This window comes from Rhinichthys klamathensis, unplaced genomic scaffold (genome assembly GCF_029890125.1).
Source record: "Rhinichthys klamathensis goyatoka isolate OS25496 unplaced genomic scaffold, OSU_Roscu_1.1 h1tg000196l_1, whole genome shotgun sequence".
Lineage (NCBI taxonomy): Eukaryota > Metazoa > Chordata > Actinopteri > Cypriniformes > Leuciscidae > Rhinichthys > Rhinichthys klamathensis.
Window position 1 is genome coordinate 7,412,925 of NW_026606722.1, and position 22,468 is coordinate 7,435,392.

Here is a 22,468-nt window from a genome sequence, read left to right on the forward strand (position 1 = left end):
TGTAACTTTTTTTTTTTTTTAACAGGACCAGACTGGTTTGCTGGTTTTAGAGTGGTTTTGGGCACTTTAACCCAAGATTGGTCAGGCTGGGCAACTAGGTAAAACAAGCAAACCTGTTAAGGCTGGTTTAAAAGGGTATTTGACTTTTTGACTCTTTCTCTAAGTGTCGGCCTCTAATAGTCAGCGAAACACTGCAGTACTCACAACTGCCTTTATACTTTGAATCAGTAAATGGTTCATTGCTAAATCACCGCCGCATATGTGGTTAGTGTTTGCGATGATTAGTTATATAGGCTTTAGGATGACCGGAGGACTTTTTCTAAATGTTTCGGGCTGAAGGCACAGAGTTCAGTGACGATTGAGAGGACAATTCATCAGATCAGTGCCTGAACATAAGGTGTCTTTCTTATTTTGCTGGAAAATGCACATTGGCTAAGATATCACACTAACTTCAGCTCAGCTGCCTAAATCGGTTTTCACAAAAGGAGCCCATAAGAAACGGTGGAGTTGCAGTTTATATGTACTTAGAGACAGGGTGTGATAAAGCTTTCATCAAATCTGATCCTCCTTCCTCCAATCAGTCTTTTTTAACCCTGTAGATGCTGTACCAACCACTCGGCAGATCTGTGACAAGGCTTGCATTTTGAAGCTGGGTGTCAGGACAGGGTTGAAGACGCTTGAAGAGTTTTTAATAACTGGGGATTCTTTGATTCATTTCTGCTGCGAGTGTGTAAGATGTGTAAAGGAATCTGTTAATGCATGTTAAAACCACATTTTAATTTGTACATCAGAGTTTGACAATGAAGACATTTGATATAAAAAAGGAAAAACTGGAATGCACAACTTTTCACAGATTGTGTGACGTTTGTACGTGTCAAGTCTGAAGTTGATTTTAGGACATTACTCATATAAAGTTTGTATAAAACTTGTAATGTAAAAATAAACATTTATAAAAAGAGTTATACTCTTATAAACAGTGCACATGCATAATAGTAGACAATGCTCTCCAAAATATAGTACAAATAGATATGGTTCAATTCAGAATGTGTAAATATCAAAATGAAAAGTGCCGACTAAATACAGTGTTATCAATATTATTATCAGTTACCAATATTGGAGGTTTGTTAATCAGTATTGGTCCATATTTAAAATATATCGGCCAATATTCTAGATGTCATTGTACATGATGGTCTCGATGTTTTACATTTAGATTACCTTTGCCATCATCCAAGGCTCACTTAAAGTCGATCTTTAAAATCGAATAATTTAATAACAATGTTAAATGTAATCTTTAGCAAATCTCAAAATTAATTTTCATTTTTCAATGAACTCTAAATTCACTTAAAGGAGCTGTATGTAAGATTGTGGCCAAAATTGGTACTGCAATCACTTTCAAATTACTGTAGAGCTGTGTATCCCCTCCCCCTGACTCGAGGTTGCCAGATAGGCTGCAGGATCCAGCAGGAACATAGGCTGCTACAAGGAGCTTTCAACTAGAGCAGAGCTGGTAACCCGGATGCCGAAACACTACTGACTTCGTGATTGGTAGATAGGTGGAGGGTGGGGCTTCAGGCCAAAACACAAGATGACAACATCAGTTGAGGGCTGCAACTTCACTTTTTAAATGACAATATCCTGGCCGTACTACTGTTGTCAGTGATATAAGTATTTGAAATGAACATGATTTCTTAATGTCTAGAGACACATCAGGGCCATTTTATGATTAATTGAAATACATTTCTTACATACAGCTCTTTAATACAAAATAGTATAAAATCGGCCATAACATAAGTATTGGTCAGAATTGATCAATGCATCCCTATTTAAAATGTGTTTTGCAGTTTTAAAGGCCTATTTGTTTAGGGTGTCTACATTGGTTATGGTCACACCAGAACCAGTTCCAATGCTCTTCTCCATCGTGTAATATTCCGTAGTGGCAGAATTGAACTCGCTCGTGTCACGCCTCCAACTATTCTATGTGTTATAGCAGTTATGTCCTTGGTTACGTGTTTAGAGAAGGGAGGAAAGAGGAACACCCATCCCCCTTAGCTCTTCAGTGGTCGCGCGGCTGGTGGGACGGGCGGCGCCTGCAGCAGGTGGCGATGGCGGCAGCTCCTTTATCTCCTCCAGATGTACGAACTACACAGGTGTTTCCCAAAGCAAATGCCCCATGAGCGACAGAACCACGAGAAAGAGCCTGACAGCCTGTTAGTGTCCAGGACTCCTCGCATGAAACTTCCACCTAAAATAAATAATGCAGGTTAGTGCTGCTCAGATACACTAAAGGTTCGGTCATATTAGCAACATTTTGGCAAAATCTCAAGGAGTGTCGGAAGCACAGAAGGCACTTTCAAGTCTAACAGCGTTCTGTTGATCAACAGGGCGATTTCGCATGGGCCACACGTCGAAATTTACACGTCGAAATCTTCCACCCTCGCGCAGAACCAGCACGTGCATTCCAATTAAAATGACAGGATTTCACATATGAAAATGAGATGAACAGCAGTACATTTGACCACACTTTAATTCACCCAAAAGAAATCCATATGAATCGAGTGGTTTAATCCAAGTCTTCTGATGAGACACTCTTTATATGATGAACTGATTTAATTTGGGCTTTTACTTAGATGAACATTGATCGGTAAACGTAAATAGAGCCACTCAAATATGGTAAACGGAAGCTTGAGCATTTATTTTACGATCTCTTTATGAATGAGATTTGGGTGAATAGACTTTCAATGGAGGATAAATCTCTCAGATTTCATTAAAAAATATCATTACTTGTGTTTCGAAGATGAACGCACGGGTTTGAAACGACATGAGAGTGAGTAATTAATGACTGAATTTTAATTTTTTGGATGAACTAACCCTTTAAGTCATGTTTCAATGAATCCACAGTTGTGCAACAGATTCAGGAGTTAAACTGCCACTTGTATAAATGTTAGAAGCTGTGCGTTTGTTTTTTGTGTCCACCGAGTCAAAGGAAACGTCTTGTGAGAGTAATACTGCGTTCACACTGCAGGGGCTTAATGCTCAATTCCGATTTTTTGAAAAAATTTAATATTTTTGCAAGGCCGTTCACATTTCCAATTAAATGCGACCTTTTGTGATCTCCTGTGTGAACGAGAAATGACCCAGAAGTGACCCGCATGCGCAGAAGAGTACTCAACGGTCAATTCCCGCCTACTTCAACGCAGAATGATGAAGTTTGTCGCATATCAATGACGTGCGGGTCGGATACATGTGACCTGGCCGTTCAGATTGAAGATCGGATACATATCGGATTTGGACCACATACCCAAGTGGCCTGGGTCGCATTTGAAAAGATCGGATCTGTGTTGTTCAGACTGTCATGAAAAGATCAGATACAGGTCGCATAGGGGCAAAAAAATCGGAATTGGGTCGTTTCAGCCTGCAGTTTAAACGTAGCCTTTGTCACCTGCTCGCTGACAGCCGTGGGGTCGTGTTCTTTCAGATGACACTCCAGAGAGGACGTGTGGCAGCAGGAGGCATATGACGTTACACCCCTTTTAGCAGGACATGCCCTGCGGCTGCCATGTAGAGGTCGATCAGAGTCTGATACCTCTCCAGATGAAGAGGAAGAACTGCAGCCTGCAGGGAAAGATGACAGTTGTCACATTCTAGAAACGTGAATAGAAATATACACAAAAACTATCACGTTGGCTTTGGGATAGGCATAGAGATCTCTATTCAAATACATTTTCAGCAGCAGTGACGGCAGAAACTTTATTCATTAAGAGAATCATTTCAAAACAAATGCATGAGATTAGAGAATTCTGATTTTTCAAATGAAAAAACCTTTTATATAAGACTTTCAGAGTGAAATTATTGTCTGATAACCAAAACCCAATACACTTCAACTTCCACTGAACCCAGAACAAGCCATTAATTAATCCTAATGAAAAACGCTGCAGTGCGAAACCATCTGTCACCTGTCAGCTGGTGTTCTGAGGGACATTCTGCATCCGCGCCTCTCTCGGGACTCTCTATCGTCTGGCACTGAGCTTTATGGCCTGTACAACAGCGCGCTACAGCGAACACACCTTGCCCTCCATTCCCATTGACGGCAACACACTCTTTCTGCCCATCTCTCACCTGTCAGAAAGGAAATTACTAAACATTACTCTACTTTACTCACTCTCTAGTGGAAGTAGTGACTTGCATCAAGCTGACAGTTTAAACAGTATTTTTTGAGGATACTGAACAAACTTTCTCTTATAATGACCTCCACTCTTTCTCCAGCTCTCGCTCCGTTGTGTGAGAAACTGGAGCAGCTCAGCATCTCTTCACCGAGGCGACAGCGGGCCACAGTTGTGGCGAAACCTGAAGCGCCTGACCTCTCAGACCAAACCGATCTGCAGAGCAGATCCTCTCCTGTGAGAAAACACACATCATCAAAAATAACACAACAAAGTGCATTAAGGCCACCTTAATGGTTACAGGTATTGTTTGGGCACTTCTAATAGTGTTTAAAATAAATTAGTCACCCATCATGGCAACACTAGTCCTAAACTGGTCTACCAGCAAAAGCATCCACCTAAACCAGCCCGGACCAGTGACAGTCTACCAAAAATGGTTTAATACCCTTTTGGAAGTTAAACTCTTCCAAATTGTTCAATAAATTAACAAATGTATTGCATTTTATTCTTCCCTGGAACAATTTGGAAGAGTTTATCTTCCAAATTTTACAGTTTGTTACATGATGAAAGTCACTAATAAACACACAATTAATATGTAAATAAATCAGTAAAACAAAACAATAAATAACGTTAGAATTATTAAATAATGTTAATAGGATTATTATATATTTGATATTATTTGGTGTCTTAATCGACTCAACTCTATCTTTTGGCTCTCATATTTCTTCTCTTGTTAAAAACTCTTTTTTTTTTCATCTTCGTAATATTGCACGTCTTGGATCTTCGATCTTGAAACCTTAACTCATGCATTAATCACATCACGTCTGGATTATTGCGATGCTCGATTTCTTGGTCTGCCCAAAAAAACGTATTGCAAGAGTTCAAAACTCAGCAGCAAGAGTTCTCACCTCCGCCAGGCGTTCTGCTCACATCACTCCTCTGCTTCATGACCTTCACTGGCTACCCGTGGCATCACGTATTCGCTTTAAGGTATTACTTCTAACATTTAAGGCATTAAATGGTCTTGCACCTCCATATCTGTCTGATCTACTTTACTCTTACCCCCCTGCCCAGTCCCTTAGATCAGCTGAACTTGGTTTATTGTCCATCCCTCGTTTCCAATTGTCTACTGTAGGTGGAAGGTCATTTAGTGTTAATGCTCCTAAATTATGGAATTCACTACCACTTACACTTCATAATATCTCATCTTCATGGCTACATTCAAGACTCAGCTAAAACATATCTATTTAACATGTATTTTGGATAATGTGACTATATGTGTCCTTATGTGATTGTAATGTGTGTGTGCGGGTGTGTAAATGTATTGTAATGTACAATGTAAAGCAACCTTGAGCTACGTAAAGGCGCTATATAATTTAATATTATACATTTATTGCAATCTGCTAATTATAGTATTGAAATCATCATAAATCAGACTGTTATATCAGTCCATATTATTAATGCCTGTTGTTTGAAAAACCACACTGTTGAAGTTTACTCGTGAACTCTGACCTGTGAGTGTGGAGGCCGGGTCAGGCAGGGCGACCACCATGTTGGGTGTAGTGAGACGGTGGTCCTGTGGCAGAGACTCTGGGTTCATGACCTGTTTGACTGAATGATAGAGGAGCTGTTGCAGAAGCTCAGCAGAGCTGGAGTTTGGACTCAGATTCAGAAGTACCGCCGCTACACCTGAGAACACACACCGACCAGAGCTGGTTATATGGACAGACTGATCAAATGCACTCTCATCTGTCTAATAACATGCACTAATAATAGTATGCATTAGCGTGTGTGTGTGTGTGTGTGTGTGCTAACCAGCAACATGTGCCGCTGCCTGTGACGTTCCGCTCTTGGTAGTGAAGCAGGTAGAGCAGTCACTGGATGCGCTGATGATGTCATCACCGGGTGCGAACACATCCACGCAGCGGCCCACGTTGGTGCCGGTCTTCCCAGTGCTCAACGGCTGGTCAGCAAAATTAACGGCCCCTACTGTTATCACCTGCAGCAGGGGAACAAATGATGTCAAAAGCAAATGCTTTCCTGAAGGACTCAACCCATTGTGATCTCAGGTCAGTACCTCAGGCTCTGAGGCTGGTGAGTACAGACAAGCATCATCGTTGTAGTTCCCAGCTGCAGAAATAAGCACTGCGCCAGATGCCACCATTTCCCTGCAGGCAGCGTTGAGGGTGCGACTGAATCCCCCAACAAATGGCAGGAGGAGGATCACAGGTGAGAGAGGCTGAGACATCAGAGATGACTGGATATACTCCAGACCTGCAACAGAGTTGTGTATTATAGTAATATAATATAATATTTATTGTTTGTTTGTTTTCCTGCCGAAGCTCGTAATTATTTTCTTGTTTATTGTTTGTCCTTTTATTTATTAATATATAATAGAATAGAATAATATTTTCTCATTTATGTTTTGGTTTACCTGCTGAAGCTGGTAAGACAGACTGAAAACTATAAACTTCAAAAGTTTGGGATCGGTACGATTTTTTAATGTTAGAAGTCTCTTCTGCTCACCAAGGCTGCATTTATTTGATTAAAAATACAACAACAACAACAAAAACAAAAGCAGTAATATCGTGGAATATTATTACAATTTAAAATAATTGTTTTCTTTAAATATATTATGAAATGTCATTTATTCCTGTGATGGCAACGCTGAATTTTCAGCATCATTACTCCAGTCTTCAGTGTCACATGATCCTTCAGAAATCATTCTAATAGGAGGATTTGCTGCTCAAGAAACATTTCTGATTATTATCATTGTTGAAAACAGTTGTCCACTTTTTCAGGATTCTTTGATGAATAGAAAGTTCAAAAGAAAAGCATTTATTTGAAATAGAAAGCTTTTGTAATATTATACACTAACGGTCAAAAATTTGGGGTCATTTGGGGAAAGAAATTAATACTTTTATTCAGCAAGGATGCATTAAATTGATCAAAAGTGACATAAAGAGATTTATAATGTTACAAAATATTATATTTCAAATAAATGCTGTTCTTTAGAACTTTCTATTAATGTGACACTGAAGACTGGAGTAGTGATGCTAAAAATTCAGCTTTGCATCTCAGGAATAAATTACATTTTAAAATATATTCAAATGGAAAACAATTATTTTAAATTGTAATAATATTCCACAAAATTACAGGTTTTTTTTTTTTTAATCAAATAAATGTCTTGATTAGCTTCTTTTAAATACATTATAAAATCTCAGATTCCAAAACGTGTGAACAGCAGTGTGTATATGTGTGTGTGTGTGTGTGTGTGTATATATATATATTATTTTTTGTATTACTTATGTTTTGGTTTACCTGCTAAAGCTGCATATATAACATATAATATTATAAAGATACATATATATATATATATATATATATAACATTATTTATTTTTTGGTTTACCTGCCAAAGCTCCTGACACGGTACCCTTGCCTTGGCAGTTCAACACTCGGACACTGTTTACACTGGCACCTCGAGCGACACCCGAGTCCCGTCCACTGACCACTCCTGCTATGTGTGTGCCGTGACTGTCACACTGACTAGCCTGTGGGCAGAAGTCCGTAGGAAGTGATGGACATATGCTTCTCATCAGCACTTACACGAAAAACTTCAGTTACCATAAAACATTTAATGACATTCACCAACCTGTCTGTGAACTCTGACCCCATCCTCCTCTGGCACACTGTTGAAGTCCGTCACCATCACCCTGTCCTCAATCTCACGATGAGTCACCTGAACGCTTGTGTCTAAGAGATACACTCCCACCTTCGCGCCGTCATCTGCACACACACAAGCGCAGCAGATCAAGGACCATGCATTGGATTGAAGAGGATTGAACAAGGATTGAAGATTCAAGAGATTAAAAATTGTATTAACATAAAAGCATTTACACAGTGCAGAAAGCAAATCTTTCACTTCAGGATCTCAGAATATAATTTTAGAAGGTGATTTAAAGTGTTTGGGGAAAAAGTAGAGTGAGAGAGGAGACTTTAGCTCACTGAGTGGTGAGTATTTTCCAGGCTCATGTTTGTTTTGAAGGATGCGCTGCAGGTTCCATGGGATGCTCTGGGCAAAGATGGAGGAATCCTCTTCAATGTATTCCACATGGGGAAGCTTTACTGCCTGACACACACAAAACAAAAAGCGATGGAATGAAAAAGACAGACAATAACTGAAGAATTATTTAAATATTTTAATCCCAGTTCAAGTTTTTATTTTATTTTTCAGTCCGCAATACTGTTCAAACATTCTTAAATATAAAATATGAACTGAGAAATAAAATACAAAACTGAGAGCATTATTGTGTAGTGTCTGTAAATTACCATGTGAAGAACATCGCTGCTCATTTTCACCAGAAACCCGTGGAAGGCTCCAGAATAAGTCTGCAGTATTTCGATCAGGTATCCCCGTTTCGCGGCTTTTGCGCGAAGCCTGCGCGCGGTGCGCTCCACCTGGTTCACGTGCGTTCCGTTCCGCATCACCACTAAATACTGACCCGGCATGCGCCATGCATCCTGTGGGTAAAAAAAGATTTTGATAGCCTTCTCATTCCAAACGTTCCACACACGTACTACAGTACATTTATTTTAGACGTTCTTGGCTCGTGGCAACTGATGTTGTCAGGACAACTTGTGTGTGTTTCTACACAGCTAATAAAACATTGTGGGAAGTTTTTTTGGCAGTTATATAAAAGGTAGAATGGGATGTTGCTCGCTTCTGGGACCAGCTAAAAAGTATATTTTCATTGTTGATAAATAAACGCAGGGCCTATATATTTATTTGATATATATATGTATATATATATCATCGTAGCACTTTTGATGAATGACTACACTGTTTCATTTTGTCGTTTCATCTGATTACTAACATTTGTGAGATTTAGGCAGTCGAAACAGTTTTTTAATTGATCTAATTTTGTATCTGGAAAATAATGATATATGACATTGTATTATGTTGAATATCCACGTTTTTGTGTCTAAAGTTATAATCAAAATGAATGAACTCCCATTGCAAATCAGGTTTACTGGCTAAATGTACAGACTTTCAGCTGTTTGCAATGAACAAATCAAACAAAACTAATTGGAATAGCTCAACACAACAAATGTTGCAAGTGGTTTCCCCAAATCCAACTGAAAATGCAACTTTTAATGACTTCTGCAGTCTCAGAATTATTCAACCCCCTGAATAAAATCCCTCACAACAGCACAAATCTGCAAAACAGGTGTTGTTTTAAGCACACCTGATGCAACTAATCAAGGGCATCATTAGTTGCACCAGGTGTGCTTGGGCTAGAACACATGAAATATCTTAACTGGCTAGGTTTGTTGAGTGTCATGTTTGACTGCATGTTAGAATTATGGCTAAGTCAAAGAAATGGTGAAGAAAGTTTAGAGAAGATATGATCTCCCTTCACAAACAAGTAACAGGATACAAAAAAAAAAATCATAGTGTTATGGCTATATTCATACATCAATTTGATGTCCAGTACTGGATATTTGGTCAAATAAAGTGTTCTTATTACACACATTAAATATTAACAAAAATATTGGGGCTAACAATGTGCCTCCTATTTAGACTAAATATATAGGCTATGTATAAATCGTGTTCATTGGTTTTACTTAGGAAATTAGTAATTTTACATCCATTATTTATTTTGTTTTATTTGATACAATTAATTTAAAAATCTGCATCCTGCAGAGTAGACATAGTAAAATCACTTTGCCTGATTTAAAAGTAAGAAAAAATGTTTCCTTTATAAAAATAATTTATTTTACTTTCATAAAAAGAACCAAATGCCCGGTAGGCCTACACAGAAAACAGAAAACTTAATTATTGAATTTTGCACTTTAAAATGCAGCATGTTTTTTTTTTTTTTTTTTTTTTTCAGTTAGGAAAAATCGTTTCTAAAGTTAATATCAAGTAATAAGCCCATACAGTGATTCATTAATTTAGCCAGTACCTTAGTGCACCTGTAAAACTGGGCAGATGGCCTGCTCTCTGCTTCAGGCTGGGAGTCATCCTGCAGAATTAGAGACAGGATCATCTCTTCATCCTCAGTGTAGTCTTCATCACTCTCAACCATAGCCAGTAGAAGACCCAGAAGAAAACTCAAACAGCACACCGTCACGACGCCTCTCATTCTTGTGGACACTTTTTGAGATTTTAGGTCAAGAATATTAAATAAGTTGCCTAGTTCAAGTGATATTGCTCAAAATCCCCTTTTTTTGTATTGTTGTTCGTCATATGTTAAGGCAGAGGTATGAAACAGAGAGAATTAGAGCTGAAGTGTATCCTCATGTCATTTAACATGTCATTTGAATCTCTCTGATGGACTGAACGCAGTGAGGTGGAGCGTGCTGACGTTCATCTGTGCTAATATCGAACGATGTGTGGTAATAAATACAGCAGAAGAGGAGTCAGATTACAGTCCACCCACACACATATTACACGCACTATTCCTGCACAGGCTTGTAACGTTTGCTGAAATAAAACCTGTAAAATGAAAGTGTCAATGAAGTGGATACAAAGAGCCTAACAAATAAAGTGAACAGCCTTAAACAATCAATTTAATTTTAGTGAAATTGTATTTGTTTTTTGTTTTTGTTTTTTTAACTAGGCAAAACGACGACACATATCTAACCTGACTTCAAGTTTGCACGTGTCGATGCTGCTTCACTTTGACCAAATACAGATTCACGTCGTCCTCTGTTGGCCAGATAGTGGTATTGTTGAAGGGCTAAAAGAGTCATAATCAAATCAATGAAACGTGCAAAACACAATACGATCCATATTGTCAAAGCAGGGTATTTTTTTAGGCCTATCTGACAAGTTGACTCATATTGAGTGAGGTAAAAAAAAAAATCTGTGAGATAAAGGAAGAAACCTGACATGCACCTCACCTAGACACTGACATGCTGATCCTAAATAGTAACCTACATGTTTTTCTCCCTAGTTTTGTTGCAGTAGCTAGGCCTACTCAAGATTATGAATGCAAGAAGCAGTATGCATAGCCTAATAATCTTTGCTTTTAACGGAGGCTGAATGCTCAAAGTCCCCCTGTAGTCAATCATTTCATCCCTTTAAACTCATCTTTGAGCACCAAAATTACACATTTAAATGTTTATTTCCTTGAAAAATCGTCATGCCTTAAAATAGCTTGAATGTAACTCTACACCCTCCCAGCTAACAATTTTACATTCTGGGAACGTTCTTGTTTGGTTCCCAAAAAAATAACCAAATGGGAAGCATAAACGGGAACGTTAGGGGAACGTTCTGTGTTTGCTGAGCTTGCCTCATTTAGTATACGCGGTTCTATGAATATGCAAATTAGCCCCACCTCCACTCACTCACACCAGCTCAGAGATCCACTCGTTGACAATCACATGTTGTCCAGATTGGTTACAAGGTAGTTTGTGACGTCAGAAACACCAGCGATTTCAAACCGCATTTTTTTTTAGAGTTTCTTTGGTTCACTGCAGTTTTAAGGAGAAAATACTCAGCAATGGTGATAACTTATGCATTTGTACCTGGTTTGTCTTAAAGCATATTAAAAACACCACATAGACATATAACAACATTAAAAGTTTGATTGCATAGGCTGGCTATTTTTGGGAAGCAATTTTCCACAGAAATGTAAACTTTCCACAATGCTTTCTACAGATATCCAGGTACAGTAAATAAACAGAACAAAATGTTCAATAACGAGCTCAGTTTTCTGAAACTTTTATATGCATTTATCTTTCTGTCCGTAAAGCTGTAATGAATGGTCTAGTTCTTAAGGTTTAATTTTCGGGCTTTTAGATAGATGGTGAGAAATCTATATTGAAAATATCTAAATGTTCTACTTGTTTGGATATGTCAAATACACTGCAGAACTTTCACTGTGACCAGTAACTTATGAAGCATAAAACTGAGCTGAATGGACAGGGAGGGCAACATAGATTTTTTTTTTTTTTTTTTTTTTTTTTTGCGCAAACAGAGTGCCATAATTTCTGGAAATCTTCCCATAAACGACAGAAATAGGCAATATAAAGAACATACACCAACAAATAGGCCTACTAATTTATTTTAAATAAATGGCTGTAGACATGGACAAATGTACAACGCTTTATCCTAAAACGGCAATGACTACAAGGACAAATGTAGGTACAAGAACAAAGCAGTCGACTCCTTTTTGGCACAAATTGAACCTCATAAACGGAAAGTCCCAACCATAGAAAACAGAAAAACAAACATGTTTTGCACATAGGCTAACTTTGTGGCCCAGCTGATTCACATTTCAGTAGGCTACTGCTACGTGTATTTTTAACTTGCTTTAAAAGTATCCCTTTAATTTGTCCCTAGAATTTTACTACAATACTACATTTAAATAATCTAAAATCACATATCAATCCAGATATGGTTATTTATCCTGCTGTCCCGTGTGTAAAGGATCTCTCTTATGAAGGAGCACCACCGACAGATATAAAAACTCCACATTCCAGAATCCAGGCAGTTCCTCTTTCAGTGTCCTCTGGTCTTGGCGGCATGAGTCAAGGTCACAATGTTATTTCATCACCTAATGTTTAAACTTTTTCCAGCCTTATTTCCTGAGAGTGAAACAATCCTATTATCATATGCTTGTGACAAAGTCACTGCCAGACCTTGTAACATTAACATGCCTAATGTAAAATGTGATGGCATACATTACACACTTAAAGGGGACCTGTAATGCAAAATTCTCTTTTATATTGTTTTTGAACATATTTAGTTTCTGCAGTGTGTGTCCACAACCACCTTATTTTGGTAAAAATCCATCCACTCCGTTTGTTATTTTCTCCATAAATCCAAAACAGTGTCTCAAAAAAGAGCAGTTAAGGAATGTACTCCAACGTGACGTCACAATGTAACAAGCCCCGCCCACGACTGGTGACAGAATTTGCCCTATTAGCTTAGCTCCTCCCCTGAGTGAGCAGTTCATTTGCATTTAAAGTAGGGCTGGGAAAAAATTAATCGTGATTAATCGCATCCAAAATAAAAGTTTTGTTTACATAAAATATGTGTGTGTAGTGTGTATAATTATTTTGTATATATAAATACACACACATGCATGTATATATTTAAGAAAAATGTGTTATTAATATAAAAAATATGTATATTTATATATAATATAAATGATGTATAAATATATATACAGTATATACATGCAAATATTTCTTAAATATAGACATGCATATGTGTGTATTTATATATACAAAATAATTATTCACACTACACACACATATATTATGTAAACAAAACTTTTATTTTGGATGCGATTAATCACGATTAATTTTTTCCCAGCCCTAATTTAAAGATATACACACAAAAACAGCAGTTTTCCCTTACACTCAAAATGGGCATTTACAACATGGTATAATACATTATATGTGGGGTATTTTGAGCTGAAACTTCACTGATACATTCTGGGGACACCTGAGACTTATATTACATCTTGTAAAAAGGGGCATAATGTCCTCTTTAAACATATTGATATAAGTTATTTAGAATATTTTTTTTAAAGTATGACAACATAGTTGTCTGGCAAATATTTACAGTATATCAGATGTAGATGATGATTTTGACATTAATCAAAAGGCACTATTCACTCTCCAGCTCAGATGTAAAGTAACATGAGTCTTCCATTTTCCCATAGTACATCTCTCGGTTGGGGTCTGTTCCTGTGGTTCTTCTGTCCGTCAATGGAGTGCTAGAACATGCCAGCACACTGGGAGAACTTCGACATGTGTGGAGGACGATGACACGCTCACTGTGTTTGTTCTCAGTGTGGAGTTTTGCATCTGCCGATATTTCTACTTTTTCATCATCACAGAAGCCAGCCAAGGGAGCTCTTATTGGCTTCTGTGGACTGTAACAGGAAAATACATGTTTTTTAAATATGCATAAACTATAAAGTTGCATATTATAGTTGGTGTTATTTAAAAAAAAAAAGTTTTACACATCAAAAAATAAATAGTATTTTTGAAGTACACTCAAATGAGATGAAGACTGTATACTCATAGTTTTCTATAAAAAGCGTTTTAATAGGACATGGTGCAGGTCACACCCTCAATGTATTTCGCCATGTTGAAATGACGTGCCATATGGTACGTCATTCACAAGGTTGAAAGATTTGAAGGAGAAAATCCTGAGTAGTGATAGGCCTATGCTTAAGTTGCTTATTGTTTTGTTTTGCTGCTCTCTAAAACTTATACGAGTAATTTACATAACTGACGAGCCTGTTGAACCACGTTGATAGCAGCACACGGTCTAACACCATTGCGGTATACTTAGAGGCTTTTGAGTTGTAAAGTTGTATGCTTGTCTCTTTAAGATTTTTTACAAAAATAATCTTATCACACAGCACAATTACATTCCCTGGAAGAGGTAAGATTCTCTAAGATTCAATTATCCAGCCGCTTAACCCAGTTACAGAGTGAGTGAATTTAGACTTAATGAGTCTTGATGGGCCCTCAGAAAACACAAACACAGACTCCAGTGTGATGACAGAAAGAGAAGGAAGAGAAGGAAGAGTTGACTGGATGAATGAGGGTTGTGGAGAGATCATTTACAATATAGAGTAACCTTTCACTCTTAAAGTCACCATGAAATCAAAATTGACAAATCTTTTTTTTCTTCTTTTTTCTTTTTTTTCTTTTACAGAATGTTGCAGTGTTTACTATAAATGATTTATCCATGCACATCATTATTATTATTATTTTTTTAAATGCATATGTCCTCAATCTATAATTGAAAACATTAACCTCCCCTCTCCATCGAAACAACATTTTCAGAGGGTGGGACTAAATATATTCCACAAATATTCAGTTTTCTTGAATTAAGTTTAAGATTCCCAGTTGGCAAATGTATGCTTAATTTGCCAGTGTAGTGAAACTTAGTTTTTAGAATTATTATAATATAATAATTATAATCTATTATAAGTATGTCTTGAATCTTATTTCAAGATACATTCCCTGAAAAGTCTTAAAGGGATAGACACCCAAAAATAAAAATTCCAAACCCATAAGACTTTCGTTCATTTTTAATTTAACACAAATTAAGATATTCTTGATAAAAACTCAAGAGATTACGGTCCCTCCATTGACAGCTTCGCAACTACCACTTTGTCGCTTCAAAAAGTTTATAAAGAGATCATAAAAACGAATCCTTATGAATTGAGCGGTTTAGTCCAAATTTTTTGAAGAGACACGATCGCTTTATATGAAGAACAACAGATTCAATTAAGGTTTTTATTCACATATTAACATTGATCGTAACATGAGATGAACCTCATTGGTTCTCACACGTTGAACGAACATGCTTGAGCTTCCGTTTACCACAACTGATGTGTGCGTTAATGAATGTTTATGTGAATAAAATGTTTATGTGATATGTGAATAAAAGCCTAAATTTAATCTGTTCATCATATAAAGCAATTGAGTCTCTTCAGAAAATTTGGACTAAACCCCTCAATTCATATGGATTCGTTTTACGATCTCTTTATCAACTTTTTGAAGCATCAAAGTGGTAGTTGCGTATCTGTCAATGGAGGGACAGAAATCTACTCAGATTTCATTCAAAATATCTTCATTTGTGTTCCTAAGATGAACGAAAGTCTTACGGATTTGAACGACAGGAAGGTGAGAAATTAATGACAAGATTTAAATTTTTGGGTAAACTATCCCTTTAATATCATATGCAATTTATCTCAAATATTTGTTTGTGTTGTCTGTAAAGAGATCTTACTCTAACCTTTTTTCATCCGAGCTTTCAGCACTCAAGTCCAGTTTTTCAGCCCCACAGAGCTCTTCCTTCTCTGCCAGTATAACAGTCACCTGTTGGACATCGGAAACACCGTAATGTAGCACACTCTGTCAAATTATATGGACATTATAATCAAAGTAAATGCTAAGAACATAAAACATAAAATCCATCTATTACCAAACAGGGAACAGCCAACTTTCCTTACCCTGGGGTAACACTGACACACCGACCAGACCGTCCCCATGCCCACCATTATCACTCCCATAGCACAGAACGTGGCGAACACCTGTGGTTCCTCTACGGAGATCATGAACATACCCAATGCCACAAACGCCATCCCAAGAACAATGAGCCCATAGCGATACGGCTTGTTCTCTGCCATAGAAGAAGCGTAGAGTTCCAGCAGTGGCTAACTAAGTTAACAGAAGAAAGTACCGGTGAGAGTGTGGAGCTTTATGATGGTGTTCCCATAGAGGTGAAGGACAGACTGAGAAGGCAGGAGTGACTGACGGGACGCAGGGCCAGTGGAGAACCAAGATACAGATCATTGAACCTGTAATGGGTCTTAGTCAGGTGACCTTCCCCCAGGTAAAGGTTGAATTGACTTAAGCAATCTTAGTACATTCCTTTCCAGAATATTAACGAAATATGGTAGAAGTCAACGATATAGAAGATATAAGTACATACAAAAACATTTAGTTTGATAATATTATTGGTTACCAAACACAAATTAACAATAGAGTTTTTGTGTCATATGGTTTATTGGTATTTATATGCACATGTGATAGCCAGGAAATACACATAGAAAATGATATGTAACTGACAAAACATCACAGAAAATATAGAAAAAACACACAAAACAGAGAAAATAGTTTCTGGTAGGCCTGTTAAAGTGACAGTGAATGTGACATTCAGGAGAGAGAGAGAGCACATTTCCTCAATCCTATATTATACAACATAAGTAAGCCTACCACGAATAAGATTATATACATTAGGAAATGTCTAAATCTTTCTAAAAAAAAATCAAGGCACAATTCAAAATTTGGTTCAGCTTATTGATAAAGAGGTACTCAAGAACAATGAAATTACAACTTGGCATCTTTTACAACCTAGACTGATGTTATATCTGGGGACCCAAAGTCCCTAATAATATACACCACCATTCAAAAGTTTTCTGCGTAAGGTTTTTTTTTAATATATATATAGAAAGTAACTTTTATTCAACAAGGGCGCATTAAACTGATCAAAACAGTAAAGACATTTACTTTATTCATCAAAGAATCTTGAAAAATAAAAAGTATCACAGTTTCCATGATTCATTTTAAGTAGTTACTTTCATAGCACATTTTTAGCATTGGTAATCACGATAAATGTTTCTTGAACAGCGAATCAGCATTTTAGAATGATTTCTGAAGGATCATGTGACACTGAAGACTGAAGTAATGATGCTGAAAATTCAGCTTTGCCGTCACAGGAATAGATTACATTTTAAAATATATTCAAATAGAAAATGGTTATTTTAAAATAAACGCAGCATTGTGGGGCATCAGAAACTTCTTTTAAAAACATTTAAAAATCGTACAAACCCAAAACTGGAATGGTGGTGTATGTGTAAGATTAATTAATAATAATAGTATTTTTAAATGAATCTCACATGTCCCCTTCAATTTTTTTCAAGTTCATTCCCTTTAAGTTAACCCTATTCAAAACCCATTAGTGCCAGGTACTGTCAAGAATCTGAAAGAGGACCCAGGTGCAGAATAGCTGTGAAGGTTTTTTTTTATTACAGTTTTTCTCGATTGCTTAAACACTATAACCAGGCTTTTGAACTAAAATTTCAAAACCATAATGCCATTTACCAAAAAGGACACCCATTTCACTGAACTATAAACACTATTCCCCTGTTTTGACACATTAGTCAAATTTGTTGAACTGTCACAGCAAAACTCCACACAAATCCCTTCATTTCTCATTGCCTACACCACGTGGTCATTTAGAAAGCACTAGCATTCAAAATTGTTCACTCAAGTCAGCACAGCTTCAGCTCAGTTAGCACACAATTACCCAGGTGAAAACACTAAGAGTCAAAATTGAACACACATCAGTCAGATCCTTCAATAGATAGATAAAAGGTTATACAATATTTTATAAAAGATAAAAATCAGTTTACTGAGTTTTGGAACAATGGATCCACAGAGAAATTAAGCAATATGTCGAGGAGGAAGAGGAACAGGAGGAGGAAGAGGAGGAGAATGAGGAGGAAAAGGAGGAGGGAGAGGAGGAGGGAGAGGAGGAGGGAGAGGAGGAGGATGAGGAGGAGGAAAAGTAGGAGGAAGAGGAGGAGGAGGGAGAGGAAGAGGAACAGGAGGAGGAAGAGGAGGAGGAGGAGGGAGAGGAACAGGAGGAGGAAGAGGAGGAGGAGGAGGAGGGAGAGGAAGAGGAGGAGGAAGAGGAGGAGGAGGAGGGAGAGGAAGAGGATGAGGAGGAGGAAGAGGAGGAGAATGAGGAGGAAAAGGAGGAGGAAGAGGAGGAGGAGGAGGAGGAGGAGGAGGAGGAGGGAGAGGAAGAGGATGAGGAGGAGAATGAGGAGGAAAAGGAGGAGGAAGAGGAGGGGGAGAGGAAGAGGAGGAGGATGAGGAGGAGGAAAAGGAGGAGGAAGAGGAGGAGGAGGAAGAGGAGGAGGAGGGAGAGGAAGAGGAAGAGGAGGAGGAAGAGGAGAAGGATGAGGAGGAAAAGGAGGAGGGAGAGGAGGAGGAAGAGGAGGAGGGGGAAGAGGAGGATGAGGAGGGAGAGGAAGAGGAACAGGAGGAGGAAGAGGAGGAGGAGGAGGGAGAGGAATAGGAGGAGGAAGAGGAAGAGGAGGAGGAAGAGGAGAAGGATGAGGAGGAAAAGGAGGGAGAGGAGGAGGAAGAGGAGGAGGAGGATGAGGAGGGAGAGGAAGAGGAACAGGAGGAGGAAGAGGAGGAGGAGAAGGGAGAGGAATAGGAGGAGGAACAGGAGGAGGAAGAGGAGGAGGGAGAGGAAGAGGAGGAGGAACAGGAGGAGGTGGAGGGAGAGGAAGATGAGGAGGAAGAGGAGGAGAATGAGGAGGAGGAAAAGGAAAAGGAGGAGGAAGAGGAGGAGGGAGAGGAAGAGGAGGAGGAGGAAGAGGAGGAAGAGGAGGAGGAGGAAGAGGAAGAGGAGGAGAATGAGGAGGAGGAAAAGGAAAAGGAGGAGGAAGAGGAGGAGGGAGAGGAAGATGAGGAGGATGAGGAGGAGGAAAAGGAGGAAGAAGAGGAGGAGGAGGAAGAGGATGAGGAGGGAGAGGAAGAGGAAGAGGAAGAGGAGGAGGAGGAGGATGAGGAGAAGGAGGAGAAGGAGGAGGAGGAGGAGGAGGATGAGGAGGAGAAGAAGGAGGAGGAGGATGAGGAGAAGGAGGAGGAGGAGGAAGAGGAGGAGGAAGAGAGGCGTCTTCGGATCTGTTGCTCCCTCTCCTCCGTCGTGCCTCTCCTGCTGTCCTTCGGCTCGTCCTCGGAGGCCCTGTCTTGCGAGGTCTGTCTTCGTTCTCAGCTTCCATTCGTCGTCAGAGAGAAGAAGAAGGAGGAGGAGGAAGGGCAAGGGCAAGCAGACAAGCAGTCTCGGATCGAACATTCAAGCCACTTTAGTTGGCCATGTCCTTGTCCATGGTATGACTAGAGGGAGGCTGGGCAACGAGTACAGACAAATTTGAGTCGCTTCACCGTCGCCTCCATCATCAGAACCTTCAGGGAGGAGTGGTGGCAAACAAATTTATATCACTGAATAAGAGACAAACATTTCCAATTGTCTTTGAAGAGGTTTATGTTCTTGCAAGAAAAGGCCAGCAGTCGTACAGTCACACAGAGTGGCTGCAGAGTGTGACAGTGAAGGGAGAGCATCCTTTCTCCTTTATAGTCTTGACTCCCAGAATGTTATCTTTCTAGGCCAATGATGGTATTTCAACCATGTGGAACATTCTTAGACTTGTTCATCATATTGTATCCTTGAGTGGAGGCATGTACCAACACTCTTTACCATTCCAATACAATTCCAGATTTGAATATGGTTTGTGTGTGCTCTTTTACTGTCATTTGATGCTCACACACATCTTTCATAAGAGTAGTAGAGAGGAAAAAAAAAAAGATGGGGGGAGGGAGGGCGGGGGACCACAAGCAACATGAATTACCAGTTTTGGAAATGTTGTTTTGAATTTATAGCACCAGTGTGTAAGACTATGTTGTAGTGTGTGTATTTTTGAGGGCTTGTGTGTCCTGTCTGAGGGCAAAGTTTGGTTTTTCAGCAAGAGTGAATGGTTTTGAGTGTAGAGCTTCATTTTGACCTGAAAATAGGATGTTTGGGGAATTGGGTGAGACGTTATGGATTTGTGTTTACTGTTTTGAGAATACGAGGCATAGTTTCAAGAAATGTGTTTAAGCAATCGAGAAAAACTGTAACAAGACTGTAGACAGGGCAAAACGAGGAGAGTGAGGTGTGAAACTGTTCGAACAGTAGGGCTGACGACACGATGACAGGCAAGGAGGATGACCACTGAAACCAGTCCTGGGTGACAATGGGCTTGACAACTGCAGAAGAGGCAGCACCAGGTGGAATGATGTTGAGGAAGGCCAGGCAGGAACACAAGGAACCAGAGGCTTGAGGATCTCTTAGCTGTTACACCAGTCTAGCTGCCATGCAGTGAATGTCAGTGGTCAGGAAATCTCAGGATGCAGGGAAGGGACAAACAAGACTCAATGAACAAGACACAACAAGAACACAGAGCAAGACAAGAGAGTAATTAAATAGGAAATATACAATTAAAGACTGAAACAGAACAATGACTAGTGAAGCAAAACAAAACAAAAGAAAACTAGGAATAAAATGACAAACTTGCAATCAAAAAATAAAACACAAGAACAAACTGACAGGGAACTAGATACGATAATCTAGAGTAGAAACAAAATCAAAAGAGAAAAAAAAAAAGACTAAAACTATCTAGAACAAGACTGGAGCAAAAGGATACACTAGAGCTAGAAATATCAATATCACAACAAGAACTAGTGTAACCCCTCCACCCGGGTCCCACTCGACCCGCTCCGAGCGGGCCTCGAACCCGGGTCTCCGGCGTGAGAGTCAGGCGCTCCAACAAGGAGGCTAAAGAATGCAGCCTCTAGCATCTGTCGCTAGAGCGCCTATTGAGATCAGAGGAGTGAGGTTTACTCGCACAGCAACTACTAGCTGGCCTCCGTTACACTCACCCCCCTAAACCTCACTCCCATCCGGGTCACGGCACCAATGTAACCCCTCCACCCGGGTCCCACTCGACCCGCTCCGAGCGGGCCTCGAACCCGGGTCTCCGGCGTGAGAGTCAGGCGCTCCAACAAGGAGGCTAAAGAATGCAGCCTCTAGCATCTGTCGCTAGAGCGCCTATTGAGATCAGAGGAGTGAGGTTTACTCGCACAGCAACTACTAGCTGGCCTCCGTTACACTCACCCCCCTAAACCTCACTCCCATCCGGGCCACGGCACCAATGTAACCCCTCCACCCGGGTCCCACTCGACCCGCTCCGAGCGGGCCTCGAACCCGGGTCTCCGGCGTGAGAGTCAGGCGCTCCAACAAGGAGGCTAAAGAATGCAGCCTCTAGCATCTGTCGCTAGAGCGCCTATTGAGATCAGAGGAGTGAGGTTTACTCGCACAGCAACTACTAGCTGGCCTCCGTTACACTAGGTTTAACCATACACACAGGAAGGCAAACAGGAATAACGCACACAAAACGAACCAGCAAAGACATGAGGGAAAGAGACACAATATAAAGGGACCAGAGCACATGAGGATCGGGTGACCACAATTAGGACTAGACATAGACAGTGGGACTAGCCATGGACTAAACAAGGGGGCGTGGTAACGGGAAACAAGGAGGCGGGACAAGAGGAGCATATGGCCAACAGAAACAAAGACAAAGCCATGTGCTCAAGCACAAGACAAACAAGGAAACATTGAACAGTGACAAAACAGACAAGACTATCACGGCGGGACCCTGACTTAAGCCCCTTTCACACAGCGCTTTGAACCCGGCAAATTGCCAGAGTGCCTTCTGTGTGAACGCAAACACGACCCGGGATTGATGCCGGGATCGATGCCGGGTTGGGGACCTAGTAACATTGCTGTGTTCAGACCCGGAACGCGCGCTGTGTGAACAAAAGCCAGAACCAATGCCGTACAAGGGGTGTGTCGTAGTGAAGATTCACGAATCACAAGCCTTTGCAATGACGTAGTTATCGTGCGGCTCAGTTACTCTAGAAGAAAGTTTGTGTTTGTCATCGATACAAGAAAGAACGAAAAAATGTCTGCAAACTGGACTGGAGTAGAGACCCGTCACATCCAACGTCACGCGTCTTTCCGGAACATACACGGGTTGTGTGTGAACGCGCTCTCTGATTCCGGCAAATCACTGGCAGTGTGAATGAAGCAAAATCAAACGAACCCGGGTCAAATCCCGGGTCACTTTATCCGTGTATTTTCCG

The 22,468-nt window shown here is 39.8% G+C and overlaps 2 protein-coding genes across 2 annotated transcripts; both read right to left on the reverse strand.

Moving 5' to 3' along the window:
• Positions 1 to 756: 756 nt before the first annotated feature.
• Positions 757 to 10,522, reverse strand: pcsk9 (proprotein convertase subtilisin/kexin type 9). Its single transcript, XM_056262799.1, has 13 exons — positions 10,129 to 10,522; positions 8,492 to 8,683; positions 8,168 to 8,291; positions 7,815 to 7,948; positions 7,572 to 7,713; positions 6,238 to 6,434; positions 5,976 to 6,159; positions 5,673 to 5,849; positions 4,247 to 4,395; positions 3,954 to 4,116; positions 3,440 to 3,612; positions 1,746 to 2,242; positions 757 to 1,331 (listed from the first exon to the last, which is right to left on the reverse strand). The coding sequence occupies exons 1-12, from the start codon at positions 10,306 to 10,308 to the stop codon at positions 2,054 to 2,056; spliced, it is 2,004 nt and encodes a 667-aa protein (XP_056118774.1). The 5' UTR covers positions 10,309 to 10,522; the 3' UTR covers positions 757 to 1,331; positions 1,746 to 2,053.
• A 3,127-nt stretch (positions 10,523 to 13,649) lies between these two features.
• Positions 13,650 to 16,422, reverse strand: bsnd (barttin CLCNK type accessory subunit beta). The gene is made up of 3 exons (XM_056262886.1): positions 16,156 to 16,422; positions 15,939 to 16,021; positions 13,650 to 14,055 (listed from the first exon to the last, which is right to left on the reverse strand). Exons 1-3 carry the CDS (start codon positions 16,330 to 16,332, stop codon positions 13,788 to 13,790), a joined length of 528 nt encoding a protein of 175 aa, XP_056118861.1. The 5' UTR covers positions 16,333 to 16,422; the 3' UTR covers positions 13,650 to 13,787.
• Positions 16,423 to 22,468: the final 6,046 nt, after the last annotated feature.